The following is a 16,386-nucleotide window of genomic DNA, read 5'->3' on the forward strand; positions in this document are numbered from 1 at the left end:
CTGATGCTGGGAAAGATTTAAGGCAGGAGGAGAAGGGGATGAGAGAGGATGAGATGGTTGGATGGCATCACCAACTCAATGGACATAAGTTTGAGTCAACTCCGGGAGTTGGTGATGGACAGGGAGGCCTGGCGTGCTGCAGTCCATGGGGTCACAAAGAGTCAGACACGACTGAGCAACTGAACTGAACTGACGTATAATACTAGGTAAGTTACAGGTATACAACATTGATATCCACAATTTTTAAATGGTAAATGCCATCTATAGCTATTATAAAATAATGGCCACCTTCCCTGTATTGTATATATCCTCAAAGCTTCTTTATTTTGTGCATGATAGTTTGTAACTGAATATCCTATTCCTTGGTTGCTTCTCCCCAAGGTAACCACTAGTACATTTTTTTTAATATGTGAATATTTGTTTCCCTTCCGGGTATATTTACTAATTTGTTCCATAGATGCTACATGTAAGTGATCCCATACACAGTTTGTCTTTCTCTGACTTATTTCACTTAGCACAATGCCCTCCAAGTCCATCCATGTTGATGCAAATGGCAAAAAAAAAAAAAAGTGTGGTTTGTTTGTTTGTTTGCAATGTAATTAATCTGTGGGTCACCCACTCAGGAATATGGGACTTGACTATATCACCAGTCCACCCTTCCCACCTGTCTCCTTGAGGTGTATAGTTTGTCTTCAGTTGTAGTTTTTTTTTTTTCTTGTAGGTTCGTCTTTCATCATTGGCAATTCTGCAAATGTTTGTGATTTTGATGTGACCTTGTGAGAAGGTGAGCCCAGGGTCTTTCTACTCCTCCGTCTTGTCCAATCTCTCCCAGATCAGTAAGTTTTAATATGCAGATTACTCTGGTTTTTTGCTTGCTTTTATTTGTTGTTTCCCATGTGTTGCTTAAGCTCATTCAGTTACTCAACCACTATTTTTTGAGAACTGTTTCATGGTGGGGCCAATTCTGGGTGTCAGAGCAGGGAACAAGATAGGCAAAGTTGCTTTTCTCGTGGAACTCACATTGTTATAGGTGCAGAGAAGACAAAAATTATATAAGGATATCAATTAGTAATGACTGCTTTGAAGAAATAAGGAGTAATGTAACAGCCCCTGACTACTTCAGAGTTAGTAATCAGAAACATCTCCAAACAAGTGACCTTTAAATAGACTATAAGCCAGTTTATAGAAGATTTGGGGGAACATTTCAGACAGAAAAACAGTAGGCAGGCTAGTAAAGTACCTCACATATGGTCATGTGGTTCGGAGTTTGGAATCTTGGCTGAATTCACTGAGAAACCGTTAATATAATCTGATTTATACTTTGTGAGCCTTCCTGGGATTGTTTAACAGATTTCAGAGGACCACAAAAATGAAGCAAGAAGACCAGCCCTAGGAAATAGAGGTCTTGCTTTACAGTGGTAGCAACAGTGGTGAACTATGAGTTATAAAGTATTTTGGAGTTACAGCTGATAGGAGATGATGTGAAACAGTGGGCCCAGGAGTGCCTTTCAGGCTTTTGGTTTGAGCGACATAGTGGATAACAGGGTCGTTTATTAAGATAGAGAACCCAGAGAAAGAACAGTTTAGAGGTGCTAATGGAGTCTGTTTCACGTATCTGGACTAGCATTTTCTCAAATACATTCATTATTTGGAATATCTCCTGTGATTATTTAACAAATATTTTAAAAATGTCCCTCAGATGCCAGAGATTATGCTAGACAGTTGATGCTTCATAAAAAAGAAGATGCCTTTAAAGAATTTCTGGAATAATCAGAGTAATAGACAAAGTAATTACTGTAAAACTGCAACAGTGACTAGTGCAAATATTGAGGTAAGTAATAATCTGATACACTAAAAAAAATGTGATTTGACCGAGTTATGAAAGTTTTGGGAGGTTTCTCTAGAGAAATGACATTAAACTTTGAAACAGATCAGTGATTTTGTGAAGAAGTAAGTTTAAAAGACTCATGACAGGAAGAAATTGACCAAATACTTGGAGCTGATAAAAGCTGAGTCTTAGCCTGAATTCCTTAAAAGAGCCTGCAGCAGTCAGTATATGGACTACTTATTTATTAGGGAGGGCAGTCCCCGTAAACTAGTATTAGGCACAAGGGAAAGGGAGGATGAGGCAGGAAAAACCAAACATAACAATTAATAGATTCTATTCAATTGGCCCCTGTTGAATGCAAATGACTGATCTAATCCATGGGACTATCCTGTATAAGGGATGTGGGAAGGGCCAAGAGAGCAGGTTGGAATTTACCTACCCGTTTCCCTGTATCACTGTAAAACCCTTACTCTGTGGGGCCTTAATTCCTCCAGGAGCAGGAATAGGGACCAGGCCGGGTTCCCTGGCATCTCATGCCATAGTGGCAAGGGAAGAGCTTTCTGGAAGAGTTCCGTCATGAGCACTCCCCTTCATTTCCACCTGGATTTAGTCTATCATTCATGGAGAGCCACTCACTCCAACTGTGGCTGGTCCAAGCCTGAGGGCACCTCAGGAATCCGAAGCAGGGCTTGAGAAGCATTTGATACAATCACCGTAACAGGAAGGAAGGAAGGAAGGGGACGACGTCAACATGGGATTCAGGGCCTAAGGAGGAATCTGACCGTGCTGGATAATGAGTAGCCATTAAAGACTTTTTGCTCTCTCTTAACAATGGAAAGTCATTTGCGGGGAGCAGAGTAGGGATGAAGTTGGTTTAGCTGAAGTGCTCCTGGGCAAATCCAGGACATTCACAAGCAATAACATCAACAGAATTTAGTGACAGGTTGAGTGTGGGAAACAGGAGAAGACTGAGTATGGAGGATCATGGTTTGTGGCTTGAGTACTTACTGTTGCTTAAAATCACTGAGCTGTCCAGTGTGGTAGGGGGTGGGAGTTGAACAGCTTTAGCAGGGGAAAATTATGCATCCACTTTCGAAACATTTTTCCTCCTGTCATCAGAGGGCAGACATCAAGTAAGGAGTCATCTATGAAAAACTTCAGATGTAAGAATTTTGGAATAGAAAATACTTCAAAGGTGTCAGTCCGCATGTGACAATCAGTCTTGGAGGTACGAGATACTTTAGGGACTAGACGATAGAGTGATTTGAGTCTGCCAGGAACTTCAGGATCCAGTAAGCTTGGATACCATATTTTCTTCCTGGAGAACCGCATTGTAGCAGATTTACCAACTTTTCAATGACTGCTTTTTAGGTTGTATACATTGAACTGTTTTATAGACACAGTTTTGCCTGTTTTCCCTTAGTATACATTCTGACCATACTATATGAAAACCAAGAAGTTTCTAAACATGAATAAGTCAGCTTTAAACTCAAACCCACCTTTCTAAAGCATTTCTAAGAGGACTGAGAGAATTAAAAAAGTATATACTATATGTAAACTGTTTAGTACACAGAAAATGCTTTTTAGAAATTACAGTTTTCAGTAGATTTTCTGCTGAGCCAGATCAGGTGTTCCAATTACCCACTAGCCTTGGTGGAAAGTACAGCCTATTGGATGTTTTCTTGCAAAGGAACACTTCCACATTGTCCTAAAACCAATCAGATGAATATATGTTCATCTTAATGTTACATTTATCATAACTATAGAGTTTATTGGCATATTATAGTTTGTAGATATGGATGATATTAAATGGTCTATTTGTAAAAATTATCATTCAGATCAAAATACCTTACTTATATCTTTATGCTCTACTAATTTATACTTCATTTACAGATATCCCAGGATCAGAGGCAACTGAAGGTAAGGTTGATCCGTAAATTCTGACTCTCCTTATGTGGATAGAAAAAAAGCAAACATTTTTAGAGTACGTGAAGTTGAACATTTATTGGGAAAGTTGAATTTCTTGTATACTGAAAATATTTTTAAACCATACATATTCATAAGCATAATACAAACACCACCTACAATACAAACACATTTTAATAAGGTTCTACTATGAATATTAATTCTAGCCAGAAGAAAATCAGGTAAATCAGTTCTGCATATCTTTTATCTGCTTTGATGATGTAATCCAACAATTTAAGATATAAACAAAGTAAGCTTTGGCACAACCCTACTTATTTCACTATGGGAACTAGGATACATACTAGCACAGATTACAAACCCAATCCATTCATAATCAATTTAAAATTATTACAAGAATCAAACCTTAATGACATGTAAACATTTTTAGGGTTTCAATTGGCAAGTATGTCTTAAATGCTTAGAAAAACACACCACCATTTCTCATTATTGTTCTCTCTTTAGCTCATCTCTTCCATGAATATAAAGTAGGAAAAATATTATTTGAGACTTCCAGCATAATTCCATTGTGCTTTACACTTTTATAAATATGGATACATCTAAAATATCAGATGCCTTTTTACCAACAGAATAAACCCACCAAATTCACATTTTCTTATAAACACATGCAAAATTAGTGAAAAACACTTTTGTATAGCAAAGACCCTGCTTAATTTCCTTCTGATTAATAATTTTGGATGGCATGTGCAAACCATACTGCTCATTTGAACAGTAGATTTATTTCCTGTAGATTTTTCTATAAAAATATATTTATGTGTTCACAGGAAAAAAGTTGGTATGTGTGGAGTGACTTTTTGACGTATCATTAGATTATAGGTTTGTTTATGAAGTTAGAAGGCATCTTAGCTTTTATCATTTTCAAATTTTTCTTCATACAAAATAACACCCTGTAACTGAGATAATCGTTAGCACTTTAAAATTGAGAGAGTTTGAAGCAAAGGGGTCAAGCAACTTGCCTAAGGTTTACGTACAACATCAGTGCTGGAACCAGGAAGAGAACTTGCGTTTTCCTAACCCTTGAACAGCTCCCTAGGAACTGACCCCACCATCAATCCTGGAGATTATATACAATCTATTACATTGAAATAATATTGGCTGTAGGCTAGAGAAAGTGAGTCATAGACCTATTCCTTCTGTGCAGATTCCCAGTAGAAACCAAATGCTATTGAAACAGGGTAATGAAGAGTCATAGCTAAAGGCAATCTTAAAGCAATCTCGTTTTTCAAATCCATATGTTTGGGACATTCAGAAAATATGAGCAGGAACATGCTTATTGCTCACAAGTTAAAGAACTCTATGATCCAGGAAAATAAAACATCATTTGTGTTCATTTCTAATTGAAAGGTGATTAAATTTATATTAATCCTAATGCATTTTTGAGACTATGTCCAACCTGCAGAAACCTTTTCAGCTGATGACAAAGATGAGGAACCAGGATACCAGAGGAACTAAACTCAGGGAGGAGTCCTAACCTTGGCCGCATTGATAGCTGAGGACCAGAAATTCCCCCCAGGTAAGTCAGAACATGATGACTCTTCCTTGAGAAAAGCTCTGCCTTAAAATTAGATGGGGATCAAGCTCAAGGTGCTGGATGGGTATGTGGCTCCTCATACCCAGCTTGAGGACCACAGAGCCTTCCCACTTTGGAAATCCTTACATCAGAAGTGTGGTCAAGTCCTGAGCCCACCAAGTGTTGTTGTAAGTAAGACATTCTTTTTTGCTGCCTCTCCATTTGGGAGGACACACAAGGTTTAAAATGATAATTAGATATTCAGCGTGGATTACTGCTTGACTATTATACACAGTCCCTCGTTTTGGTCCACAAGAAAGAGAGTGGGTTACAGGAATAAAAGTCAAGGCTTGAACAATGTCTGCCAATGGGTAGAGTTCAAAAATGAGCTGGTTTCACGTAAACATAATTCAGAAATATACTTAAGGATTTAATGGTAAGGTTAAGAAACATTTCCATAAAATGAGAAGCTCGACACTGAATTTTACTGACACACATGCACAGCCCTTCCTAGTATTTCTAAACCGCTCTCATGTACAATTTTAGAAGGACGAGTAGCTCACATGCCAGGAAATAAATTCTCTAAACTTGTACTAGCTTTGACAGAAGGAGAACACAGAAAAATATCCCACCCTGAAGATTCTTAAAATGTGATATAGGCAAACGTATGTATAGGAATTTACACTATAAACGGATTTTCTTTTTGGCAGGCTGGGGTAGGAGTACACTCAACAACGAAAATTTACTTTAAAAAATATGAAAACATTCCCCTCAATATTTATATGATATTTTATTTTGAGATTGTTGGAAAAGCATATAAGAACAAAATCCAAATGCTTTGTACAGAGTCGTCAGTTTGGGAATCTCATGTTATTGGTCATAGCTGTGGACTGATTTTCATCATGGTCCATGGTATATTACTATATACTCTAGCTGTACAGACATGCCTGTTAATGTTCTTTTTCTCACTTCAAAATAAAACAATCTCTATTTTAAACTGTGTAAATATTAACATAATATGTACAATGCATTCACGAAATATATGGAACATACCATTATACAAACATAGAAAAAAGGTAAAAGCAGTCAATTTAGGAATGAGATATCAAATAGATACAGTTATCAGACCCCAGCATCACAGACACCTCTCTTGCCTGTTCTTTCGTAAGATAACCTTCTGACCACTGCTTCTTTTGCAGCTGAATTGAGTCCAAAAAAACCATAAAAAACAAAGATGTTTTTAGGTGTCATAACTGACAGAAACTAAGTTCATGTTGAAACTGAAAGAATTCTGTTTAAGCAAGACCATCTCTGGGCAAAGAGTTAGGAGCTCAATAAATACTAGTTGATTGTTCACCTAAGACTTCTGCTAGTAACGTTTTAAATAATAAATTTAGACTATATATATTCAATGAAGTGTTATTTAATAAGACATTCATATTCCTCTTTACAGCTTAAATAACCAGGTGGCTTACCATCTTTTAACCTGTCATGAAGTGAAGTCCCAGACAGTTCTCTGAGACTGAGTACACATGTGCATATGCAGAAAACCCAGAAGGCAGCAACATCTATGCAAACACAGTGAAGAGTGGAACCAGGCAGGTACGCATTGCACCGGATAGACTTTGGATTCAGTTGAGGTGAACCTAAATACAGGATTTGTTTTCGTGGTTTGCACTTTGAGCATCTGAAAAAAAAACAAAAACAAACTACAGGCCTATAGTGCTAGGTATTTTCACTTTTTCAAGGCAGTGCTCTTTTTCTTAACAGAGTTGCAGGATGATTGAATTCTGGGTGAAAGCTTCTGCCAGAATGTTTCTATTCTATAAGGAAGTTCTTGTTCCCTTGAACAGTTAAATCTGGAAGGTTGGTGTGAACCACTGGTTTGTTGCCACGCGCTCTGTTTATGCTCGGAGTGGAAACGTTGCGGTGGAACTTCCATTGCTTTCCACAGATCCTTTCTCCTTAGACCCGGCATAGGCACCAATAAAAGAGCCATCCTCGTTGAAGAGACCGTGGTCACCTTCTCCGTACTCCACTAGGCTGTCGGCACTCTCTGTGGCCGGCATATCCCTGGCAAGGGACCGAAGGCTGCCTTTGAGAGGTTTTTCGTCACTGTCACTAGAAAATCAAAAAGAATAGTTTGACAAAATCTGAGATATTCATGAAATTCAAGACTCATGCTAAAATGCTAATAGGTTTTGAAATTTTCCAAACAGTCATGTTAGCACTGAAGACAGATCCTAAATGACCCTTTCATAATGAAATGTTTAGAAAGACATTACCAGTTTGTGTTACGCTGAATAACAGAAAGTTTTCTGTTATTCACAACACTCCTGCTTCCCTTTAAAACTGAGACATGCAGATATTCAATCTGCTTACGTACATAGAGAACAAAAGTGATTTCCTTCACTTTCAGGAACTTTTAGAACTCCTGGTCATCAAAGCTTGATAGCTGCCCTCTACCTTTGATCCTCTATATTTTTCCAGATCCTTCCAAAAATGTCTCTCTCCTCCAGGTTAATCAATCGAATTCTGTTTCTTGTAACCGAAGAACTTCAATACAGTTATAAACTCAGGGTTGTTAAATTAGAAAAAGAATAGCTGGCATTTTTAGAACAGGAACGCTACAACTATCCTGCATTTATGCTCTGAGTTTCATTCTTCAACAAATCCAACTCTAAGTTAGTAAACTGTCTTTCAAATGATAGTTTTCTTAATTTCTAGCTGAGGATTTTTTTTTTAAATACTAACTTCGATCACATAATAAAGCTGTGTACCAAATTAGAAGATTTTATAAAATTCTAAGAAGGAAAAATTGGGGGAAAATTAATTAGCACATGATGAGCACTTTATAGAATGGGCTAGTAGCTGGTGGTGTCCATCAAATCGTCCCATTATCTCAATTTTTCTAGAAGCAGGGCAGGATGGTACTTCACTGCCCTCTGTGTTAGGCAGTGCCGTATGATCTGCTTCGGCCAAAGAAAAGTCAGCAGGGGTGACGTGTCACTTTAGAGCTGGTGCTCCACGCGCCATACTCCAGTTCCACTGCTGTGGTCACCCGGCATCCTCACCTACCAGCTGTGCTCCTCACTGACCAAGACGGCCAGAGCCATCTCTGGTGCACACAGGGATGGGGACACACAACGTGAGAAAGAAAAATATCTGGAGTTGTTTTCACTAGCAGCATAACTCAGATTGCCCTGACTCTAACAATAACTGTTTCCTGACCTAGGATGCTCCAGTTACAAAAACAAATAAGAAGAAAACTAAAAGACCAAATGTGGCATTACCTTACAGACCAGGCAACGGGATAGCAAAGAAACTATTACCAGAAGCTGGAAAGATGAGAATTCACGTATGTTACTGTCCCCTGGAATAATCTTCCTGATAAACACGTAGTTTTGAGGAAAGGTGATGAAAACTATTAACTACTCTAAACTAGATGCCAGGTGAGATAGTGCAGGGGGTGGTGTTACCTGTCTTTTTAGAGCAGCCGCAAAACATGAGGGAATGAGTTTTGAATAAGGCATGTCTTCAGTGTTTTTCCTTATAAAATTGAACAAGTAATATGTCTTTCAAAAGCATTTTAAACCGTTGCCATAGATCTTCAAGGACCCTTGCCTTGTGGGATTTGAGGCACAGTTTTCTAGTTTGTAAAATTTTTTAAAGTTTTCTTACTCCCTCCTTTCACCCTTTAATGTTCCTTTTCCTAGAAAGTATCTGAAGTCATTTACCAAAAAATATCAAAGTATAAAGAGTATTTCCTAAATAGAGGAAAGAAAAATAAGTATAGAGCCGAGGAGAGCTTACCATGAGGTTCAGAGGTACATCAGTTAATGTGTGTGTGTGTGCGCACGCACATGTGCGTGCTTAGCCTCTGAATCGTGTCTGATTCTTTTGCAACACCCATGGACTGTAGCTCGCCAGGCTCCTCTGTCCATGGAATTTTCCAGGCGAGAATACAGGAATGGGTTGTCATTTCCTTCTCCAGGGGATCCTTCCAACCTGGGGACTGAACCCACATCTCCTGCATTGGCAGGCAGATTCTTTACCATCTGAGCAAGCTGGGAAGCCCCCATAAGTTAATGCAGGATAGCTAATGAGAATATTCCATATCTTTGTTTATAATGATGGATCCAGGGCAGGGGCCAGTCAGAGCCAACGAGTCTGCTCTGTAATATGGATCCTGTTCTTGTGTGCTAATGATCATATATGCTTGGAAGCTGCCAGAGCCCCTGACTGAAAACAGCAGCGTCCTCAACAAGAACAGGTAAGTAAAGAAGAGGGTGATGGAAAGGTGGAGATGCACAGTGACAGCGAGAGAGTGAGAAGGATAACACCCCCTCAAGAGGCACTTAGCTCCTACCAGATTTCTTCCGTTTCTCCCATTTTGGCACACTTGTATAAGTTTGGTCCAGGGGTTAAGAGTGACACAATCTTTTTCATCCTTTAAAGGCTGTCTTAACCTTCTTCGGATGAACTCTTAGCAGAGCTCATCTTAGGAATAATTGCTCTCTTTTTTGCTCCTATTCTCTTTAATTAATTACAATCATTTGCATAGATAATCCCCCCCACACACAGACTAGGTTCATCTTGAGGACATGGTTTGTGACTTAATCACCTTTGTAGGTACACAAAATACATGTTTATGGGTATACACTGAATACAACCTGAGTTTACCATGGCTACGGTGAGGAGTGACTATGAGATATTTTACCTGTTTTATATAGATAATCTCTAAATAACAATATTGTCATTTGCATAACACCTTTCAAGGAAAGTGTCCTAGCACACAGAGTCTACCTAGATAGCAACCAAATGTCTGTGTGAGGAGGTGTGAGGTGTAACTGCTATCAATCACTTGTATCACTATTCTTTATAGGGGTGTTAAAATGTAGTCCTGTAAGCTTTAAGGAGAAATGAAAATATAAAAAAAGCAAGTTTATTTAACGTGATGGATATATGCTTTGATACATTTTTAAATGGAGTGTAATGTTTACCTATATTCTCCAAAGGTTTCATCTTTTGCTGACTGAACTTCAGGGTCTGGATGAAGATCCTCCTTTTCTTTCACTAAAAAGAAAAACAAAACACAAACAGGTGGAGGATAATACGAGTCATTTTTAAAGACCTAGATCTTCAAAGCACTGTTAATAAGTCGAGTGTTTTGTGTTTGTACCCATTCACTCATGTTTTACCTCTTTGTTATCAGAGTTACAGCCTGGTGCAGTTACATATGAATTTAGTATTATGTGGGCAACGTGTCTCAATGAAAGAGTCAAACCTAGTTAGTCTCTTAATGAAAACCAAATTATGTACATTTTACTATGCTAAACTTTTTGAAAATGCCATTGGCTGGTATCAGATCTATGTTGTTAAACTAAAGAACTAAGTCGATCATTTGATTGTTCTCTTCTTACTCCAAACTGCCTCAATAATCTATTCAAGTCTATAATACCATAGGTTAAATTAGATTTATTCTAAACAGTGGGAGATAGAAGACAAAGATTGTTGCCTCACTGTGCTCAGAAAACTCGAACTAAAATCCCTTGTCATGTCACCTTTTACTACTTACTTGCAGAGAGATGAGAATTTCTCTTGGTTTTCCTACAGTGTGAAATGCTGACTTGTGTTTAAGAGCACAATTTGAAGAAACTCCTTCAGAATCTGGATAAGGTAACACTTCACAAAGGACAGTTTGTTGCATATATTCAAAGGGAAATGCTATGTCTCTTTACAGTTTTCAGTTACTTACCTAGAATATCCATTAGTCATTGAAACTCTAATTCATAAAAATTCAGTCTTCACAAGAAAAGAGGTATAGTTACATAAGCATTCTATGTAATGTTACAACAATTTAGTAATTATTCTCTGGTTTGATTGTTCAATATACCTAATGGGCTCCCCAAAACATATACTAGATGAATCAGAAGCCAGTAAAGAGTTTCATACTGATCTGATCAACAACAAACAAATAGCACTGGGATGTAAATCTTTCCCCCCTTTATAAAAGCATCATGAATACTCAGAAAAAATAATAGTAACAACAAAATATGTATATATCTAAAAAGATAAAATACATTTGAAAACTGAATGAAGTTAAAGCCAGCTATTACTAGGATGATTTTTATTTATACTTTATGTACCATTAATTCAAGAGGTATTATACCTGATATATATCAGAGGAATAAGGGATGAATTCCCAGAAATGGTTAAGTTAACACAGTTGACTAGTGAAGCCACTACTATTAGAATGTACTAGTGCAAAATATCTCTGGGTCATGAATTTGTAGAGAGGCATACTATTAAAATATATGTGTGTGATTTAGTAAGTCTCCCTAACATCTGTGATATTTTACAGATAGAAAATAGAAGCATGGAAGTATTATATGCCTCACTAAAGCTTATTTTATATACTAGAAATGAATACTTCATTTAAAAAAGATGAAATACTTTCATTCATAAAACAAGTAACTACCTAGAAATAATTTTCTTGACCATACATATACCCTTTGGTTAGTTAATAGAAAAAATTTCTTTTCCTTTCAGTACACTATATAACTAATGTATATATAGTATATATACATTATACTATCATACTATAGTATATATCTATAGTATATATATCATTATATAGTATATCATATAGTATATATACTATAGTATATCTACCATTATACTATCATTATATATATAGTATAACTAATGTACTAATATAAATAGACTTTAATGTGTAATTAAAACAATTGAAGATGTCTCTTACGAAGGTCTAGAAATTAAATGTAAAATGTGAAAGTGTAAAGTGCTCAGTCGTGTCTGAGTGTTCGCGACCCCATGGACTGTGGCCCGCCAGGCTTCTCGGTCCATGGGATTCTCCAGGCAAGAATACTGGAGTGGGTTGTCATTTCCTTCTCCAGGGGGGTCTTCTCAACCCTGGAATCAAACCCAGGTCTCCTGCATTCCAGGCAGATTCTTTACCGTCTAAGCTACCTGGGATGTCCTAAGCAGGTAAGTAGAATTTACTTAGCAAAATTTAAAGTCACAGTAAGAAGCAACTTTACCTGAGTACTTCCCACCTCTGTTCCTCTTCACGAAGCAAACAGTTAACAATATTAGTGTGAGCAGAGCAACTGCACACATCAGCCCGATAAACCAGCCTTGAGTGGAGATGTCCTCGTATAGACCAGCATATTCTGTTGCACAAAGAGAAGGCACGCTGAGTACGGGAAACAGTCTTTGAAACTAAGCCCCTCTTGGGAACATTAAACATCATTTTTAAACATACAAAATAGCATCCCTTTTGTCCTTGGAGTGGCCCTAGAGGGTATGTGATTTGCAGTACAGTTCATCAGGAGAATCCTGATAAATTGTTAATTCATTGCATTTGATTCTGAGGATGAAAACCAAAGAGAAACAGTGTAGACAGATCAAGATAAGCAGAGTAGCAGCAACAAGCAAGCAAAAGCACACGCTGCCTTGGTTACATGCAGATTGCCAAGGAGACTCTGGGGGTTTGCTTTTGGTTTTTGTTATTAATACATGTTAATTAGCTGCAGACATTTTACCAGAGTAGTTGCCTAAAAAACAATTAAGAGGTAAGTCTGGACGTTGGTGAGATATTTTTCCTGTCGATAATTTTAAAACGCTGTGCCAACACAAATTTAAACTATGGTTTTCACAGCTAATGTACTTTGTATTTTCAGCACAGGAAGTATGTAAAAGTAAACCATCTGCAGAGCACCGATGAAGTGTCTAAACCGGCTCCGAACAGGATCTATTTCTCACCTGTCCCTCTTGTCTCAATGACATCTTCAAAAATGCTATTGTTAGCAACCCAACTCTTAGTCAAAAGGCGGACTACATGTTCAGCTCCCGGCTCAAATGCCTCTACTGGGTGAATCTTTTGAGTAAGATTTACTCCTTCTGATATCTTCCCGACACTTTTACCTAAGAAACGTACACAGTTAATTCATATGAATTGTAATCACTGAAAAGCAGGACATGAAAAGTAAAGTACTGTTATTTGAGATGAATAAGAGAGCCATTTGTAGCACTTTTTTTCTCAGTTCTGAATTATCAGAAGATGAAGAAAATGAACATTTCAAGATTTTCTTTTTTAATATGCTGAAATGGAGTAAATGAACTTAATTCATGTCCTTTAAAAATGATACACTTGTTGATGAAGTGATGCTATAAATTTGCGTGGTCATATGAATGGTTTAAAACCAAACACAGACTTCAAAAAATTATACAATGTCATTTTGTGCAATTTGGACTTTCACAAACCTAGTAGGAACCAGATTTGGAGACTTTGGCTTATAAATGAAAGCATATGGCATTTAAATCTTTACATTACTTCCTTTGCCTTGGTAATTTTCATAAGTATTGATAGAATAGCATAATATGCTCATATACTAAATGTTTGAAATTTCTACAAACTTAAGCTACATCAAAGTACAGGTGTATAGGTTCTTTTAAATGAAACGTATTGAAATTTTTGAAGTGTTTAAGAACTTTACACTTCAAAATAAATATACGTCAATGTATTAATTGTAGAATATTGTAGCAGATAAAAATATGACAAGTATAATTAAAATATACATTTAATTTCTGACATTATAACAAAATATCTACAATAATTTTGCTGTTGATCCATAATGTTGCTAAGAATTAACTTTAATTAACTTTAAAGGCTTTAAGTGAGAATGTGTCACATGTTAAAATTTAGGTACAACTTTTCACCACAGAGTAAAAATTGATTATATATAGTTTCTGATAACATGAAGACATTAAAAATGGCACCGTGAGAAAAATAAGACCAGTTATATTAGTTGAAGAAAACCTTCCAGACTGAACACTATTGAAACAAAACACAATTAATTTTGCCTTTGAAAAACAGAAATTTAGTGTTCCGTTAAGTAGCACAAGCTTTTGAAAAATAGAGCAAAGTAAGTATTTTAATCCAACCAGTAAAGACATAAAAAAGAATATTTCTGATTAACTCAATTTTTTCCCCCTTTTAGATTATGGAATGCAAGCCACCTGAAAATCAGAGTGACAACCAGAAAATTATGGGGAAAAAATGCTTGTGTATCAAATCCCATTCTCTGATTTAATGCCAGATGACCTTAAAATGTGCCATCCAGGCAGAGCAAAGAAAAGAAAGACACACAGAAACAGATTCCAATTTGCACAAAAGTTAACATTTTTAGAGTATTTAGTGATAGCAAGATGGATATTCTCAATAGAAATATACATTTTTTTTTCTTTTTCAAAGATCATGCTGAAATCAAGTGGAAAAGACAGTTTTTTCTGTAAATATGGCAATATAGGCCTATAGAAGAGAATTCAGTGTCAACAGGGTAAGGGGACAGTAGCTGACATTGCAGAATCCTGAAAAAGAGCACAAACATACTAGTAAGAAACACTTTCAAATCATGACATGAGAATGAAGAAATAGGCTGTCAGACGCTCAAGCACATTAGTTATACATTGAATTTGCAGAAGAGAGTAGCATCATTTGTATAGTCACATAAACAGCATTTTCCACCCTCTGAAAACAACTTATCAATGCAACCAGCCCAAATTTGCCAATATTTTCATATATACGAGAATGCATGACTATTAAGGTAATTTTGTGATTTTTTTTTCTTACATGCTGCTAATCGCCAGAAATGGGACTAGCATTTCTGATATATATTATAGTGTTGGTCCTTAAATAAAAGTAACCCTCCCCAGGCCTTAAACTCTGTTTTAGAAAATACTACAGTTGCATATTTAGATTACCACTATTCTGCCTTATTTTCTTGCTGGCAGACACTTGTTAACCATTTGAACTCTTGACAAATAAAAACCTTTTAGTTACTAGAGTGTTTTCAACCACCATCTTTAAGCCTACCACTTAAAAGTAGGTAAATAAGTTCTTCAGTTCACTTGGTGTCCAATTCATCCTTGGGAACAATTTCAAGTTTTGAGAGAAACTATTTTGGGTATGTATGTGTGTGTGTGTGTATACATATGTACATATACACATTTCCCCATATAAGAAAGTACTGAGTATATAGGAACTCTTAGGAAAACATAAGCTCTTCAGTATTTACATTGAGTAGTAACAAAATGAGAGGAAGAAACAAACTGGCAAAGGTCACAGCAAAACCAGTCACACAAATACATTCATTTCATAGTGATTCATGAACTTAAGTACACTGCAATATATGTCCTATGTAAATGATAGTTCAAGTTTCTTCATTACTATTTTTGCCTTTTTCCCATGGATTCTACCTTTCATTTAATCTAAAATTTGGTAAAGCATCCAGAACAGTGGATGCATAGTACATGATACATAAATGACTTGTTTATATTTCCCTTCCTGCTCTGTCCCATTTCCTTTGGCCTGTCTCCAGTACCCCTCTAGGTCTCATCAACTTGAACTCTATGCAAGGCCCTCTTTTTTTAAGCTTAAAAGTGTGTATATCCTTTCCCCCAATCCACTTCCCTTTCTTGTTTTACCTTCTTATTTTCTCTCCTAATGCCCCATTGATAACATAGAAAGCTTAGTAAAAATACTTCTAAAATCATAATTGGAGATATAATTTTGGAAGGGAAATGGCCTGAGTTGGAAAAAAAAAAAATAGAAAAGTGAAATTGAATTAGGCAAACTATACAAATGAAACCATAAAGTTATGAGCCATTTTCATGCTAATTACTTGGCATCATCCAGTAGACAGTAAAATAAAATTGATATATGAATCATTGTATAGATGAGTCATGACATGGAGGTGAAATGTGTTAGATCAGTGTTGCAAAATGTCTACCAGTGCAAGAGGGAAACATTTTTCTGGGTGGAAACATTTCCAAAAGAAAAATACCTGCTCTACTAACCTTATGATTTACTTTGTGACCTTATAGCCCCCTAGTTTAATTAAAATTATAGTTCCTGACCTTGTATACACTGAAGCTATAGTTTGATTACTATTGTGCAGAAATCTATAAATTGAGTCAATGTGAACTTTAGAAACAAGAAAAATAAATTCTGTACATCGGTGGAAAACAGAAGGTCAGA

The 16,386-nt window shown here is 36.6% G+C and overlaps 1 protein-coding gene across 10 annotated transcripts in view; it reads right to left on the bottom strand.

The window, feature by feature from the left end:
* Nucleotides 1-3,804: 3,804 nt before the first annotated feature.
* CHL1 (cell adhesion molecule L1 like) overlaps nucleotides 3,805-16,386 on the bottom strand; it is a 221,787-nt gene continuing 209,205 nt past the window's right edge. For 9 of the 10 annotated variants that reach the window (XM_043886541.1, XM_043886546.1, XM_043886538.1 and 6 more), the window contains 4 exons: nucleotides 13,110-13,271; nucleotides 12,386-12,517; nucleotides 10,325-10,397; nucleotides 3,805-7,442 (listed from right to left, as the gene is read on the bottom strand). In XM_043886541.1, coding sequence (XP_043742476.1) covers nucleotides 7,226-7,442; nucleotides 10,325-10,397; nucleotides 12,386-12,517; nucleotides 13,110-13,271 — 584 coding nt within the window. In that variant the 3' untranslated portion in view covers nucleotides 3,805-7,225. The remainder of the gene's footprint in view (nucleotides 7,443-10,324; nucleotides 10,398-12,385; nucleotides 12,518-13,109; nucleotides 13,272-16,386) is intronic. The other variant, XM_043886547.1, reaches the window with a different exon arrangement.

Source organism: Cervus elaphus, chromosome 24 (genome assembly GCF_910594005.1).
Source record: "Cervus elaphus chromosome 24, mCerEla1.1, whole genome shotgun sequence".
NCBI lineage: Eukaryota > Metazoa > Chordata > Mammalia > Artiodactyla > Cervidae > Cervus > Cervus elaphus.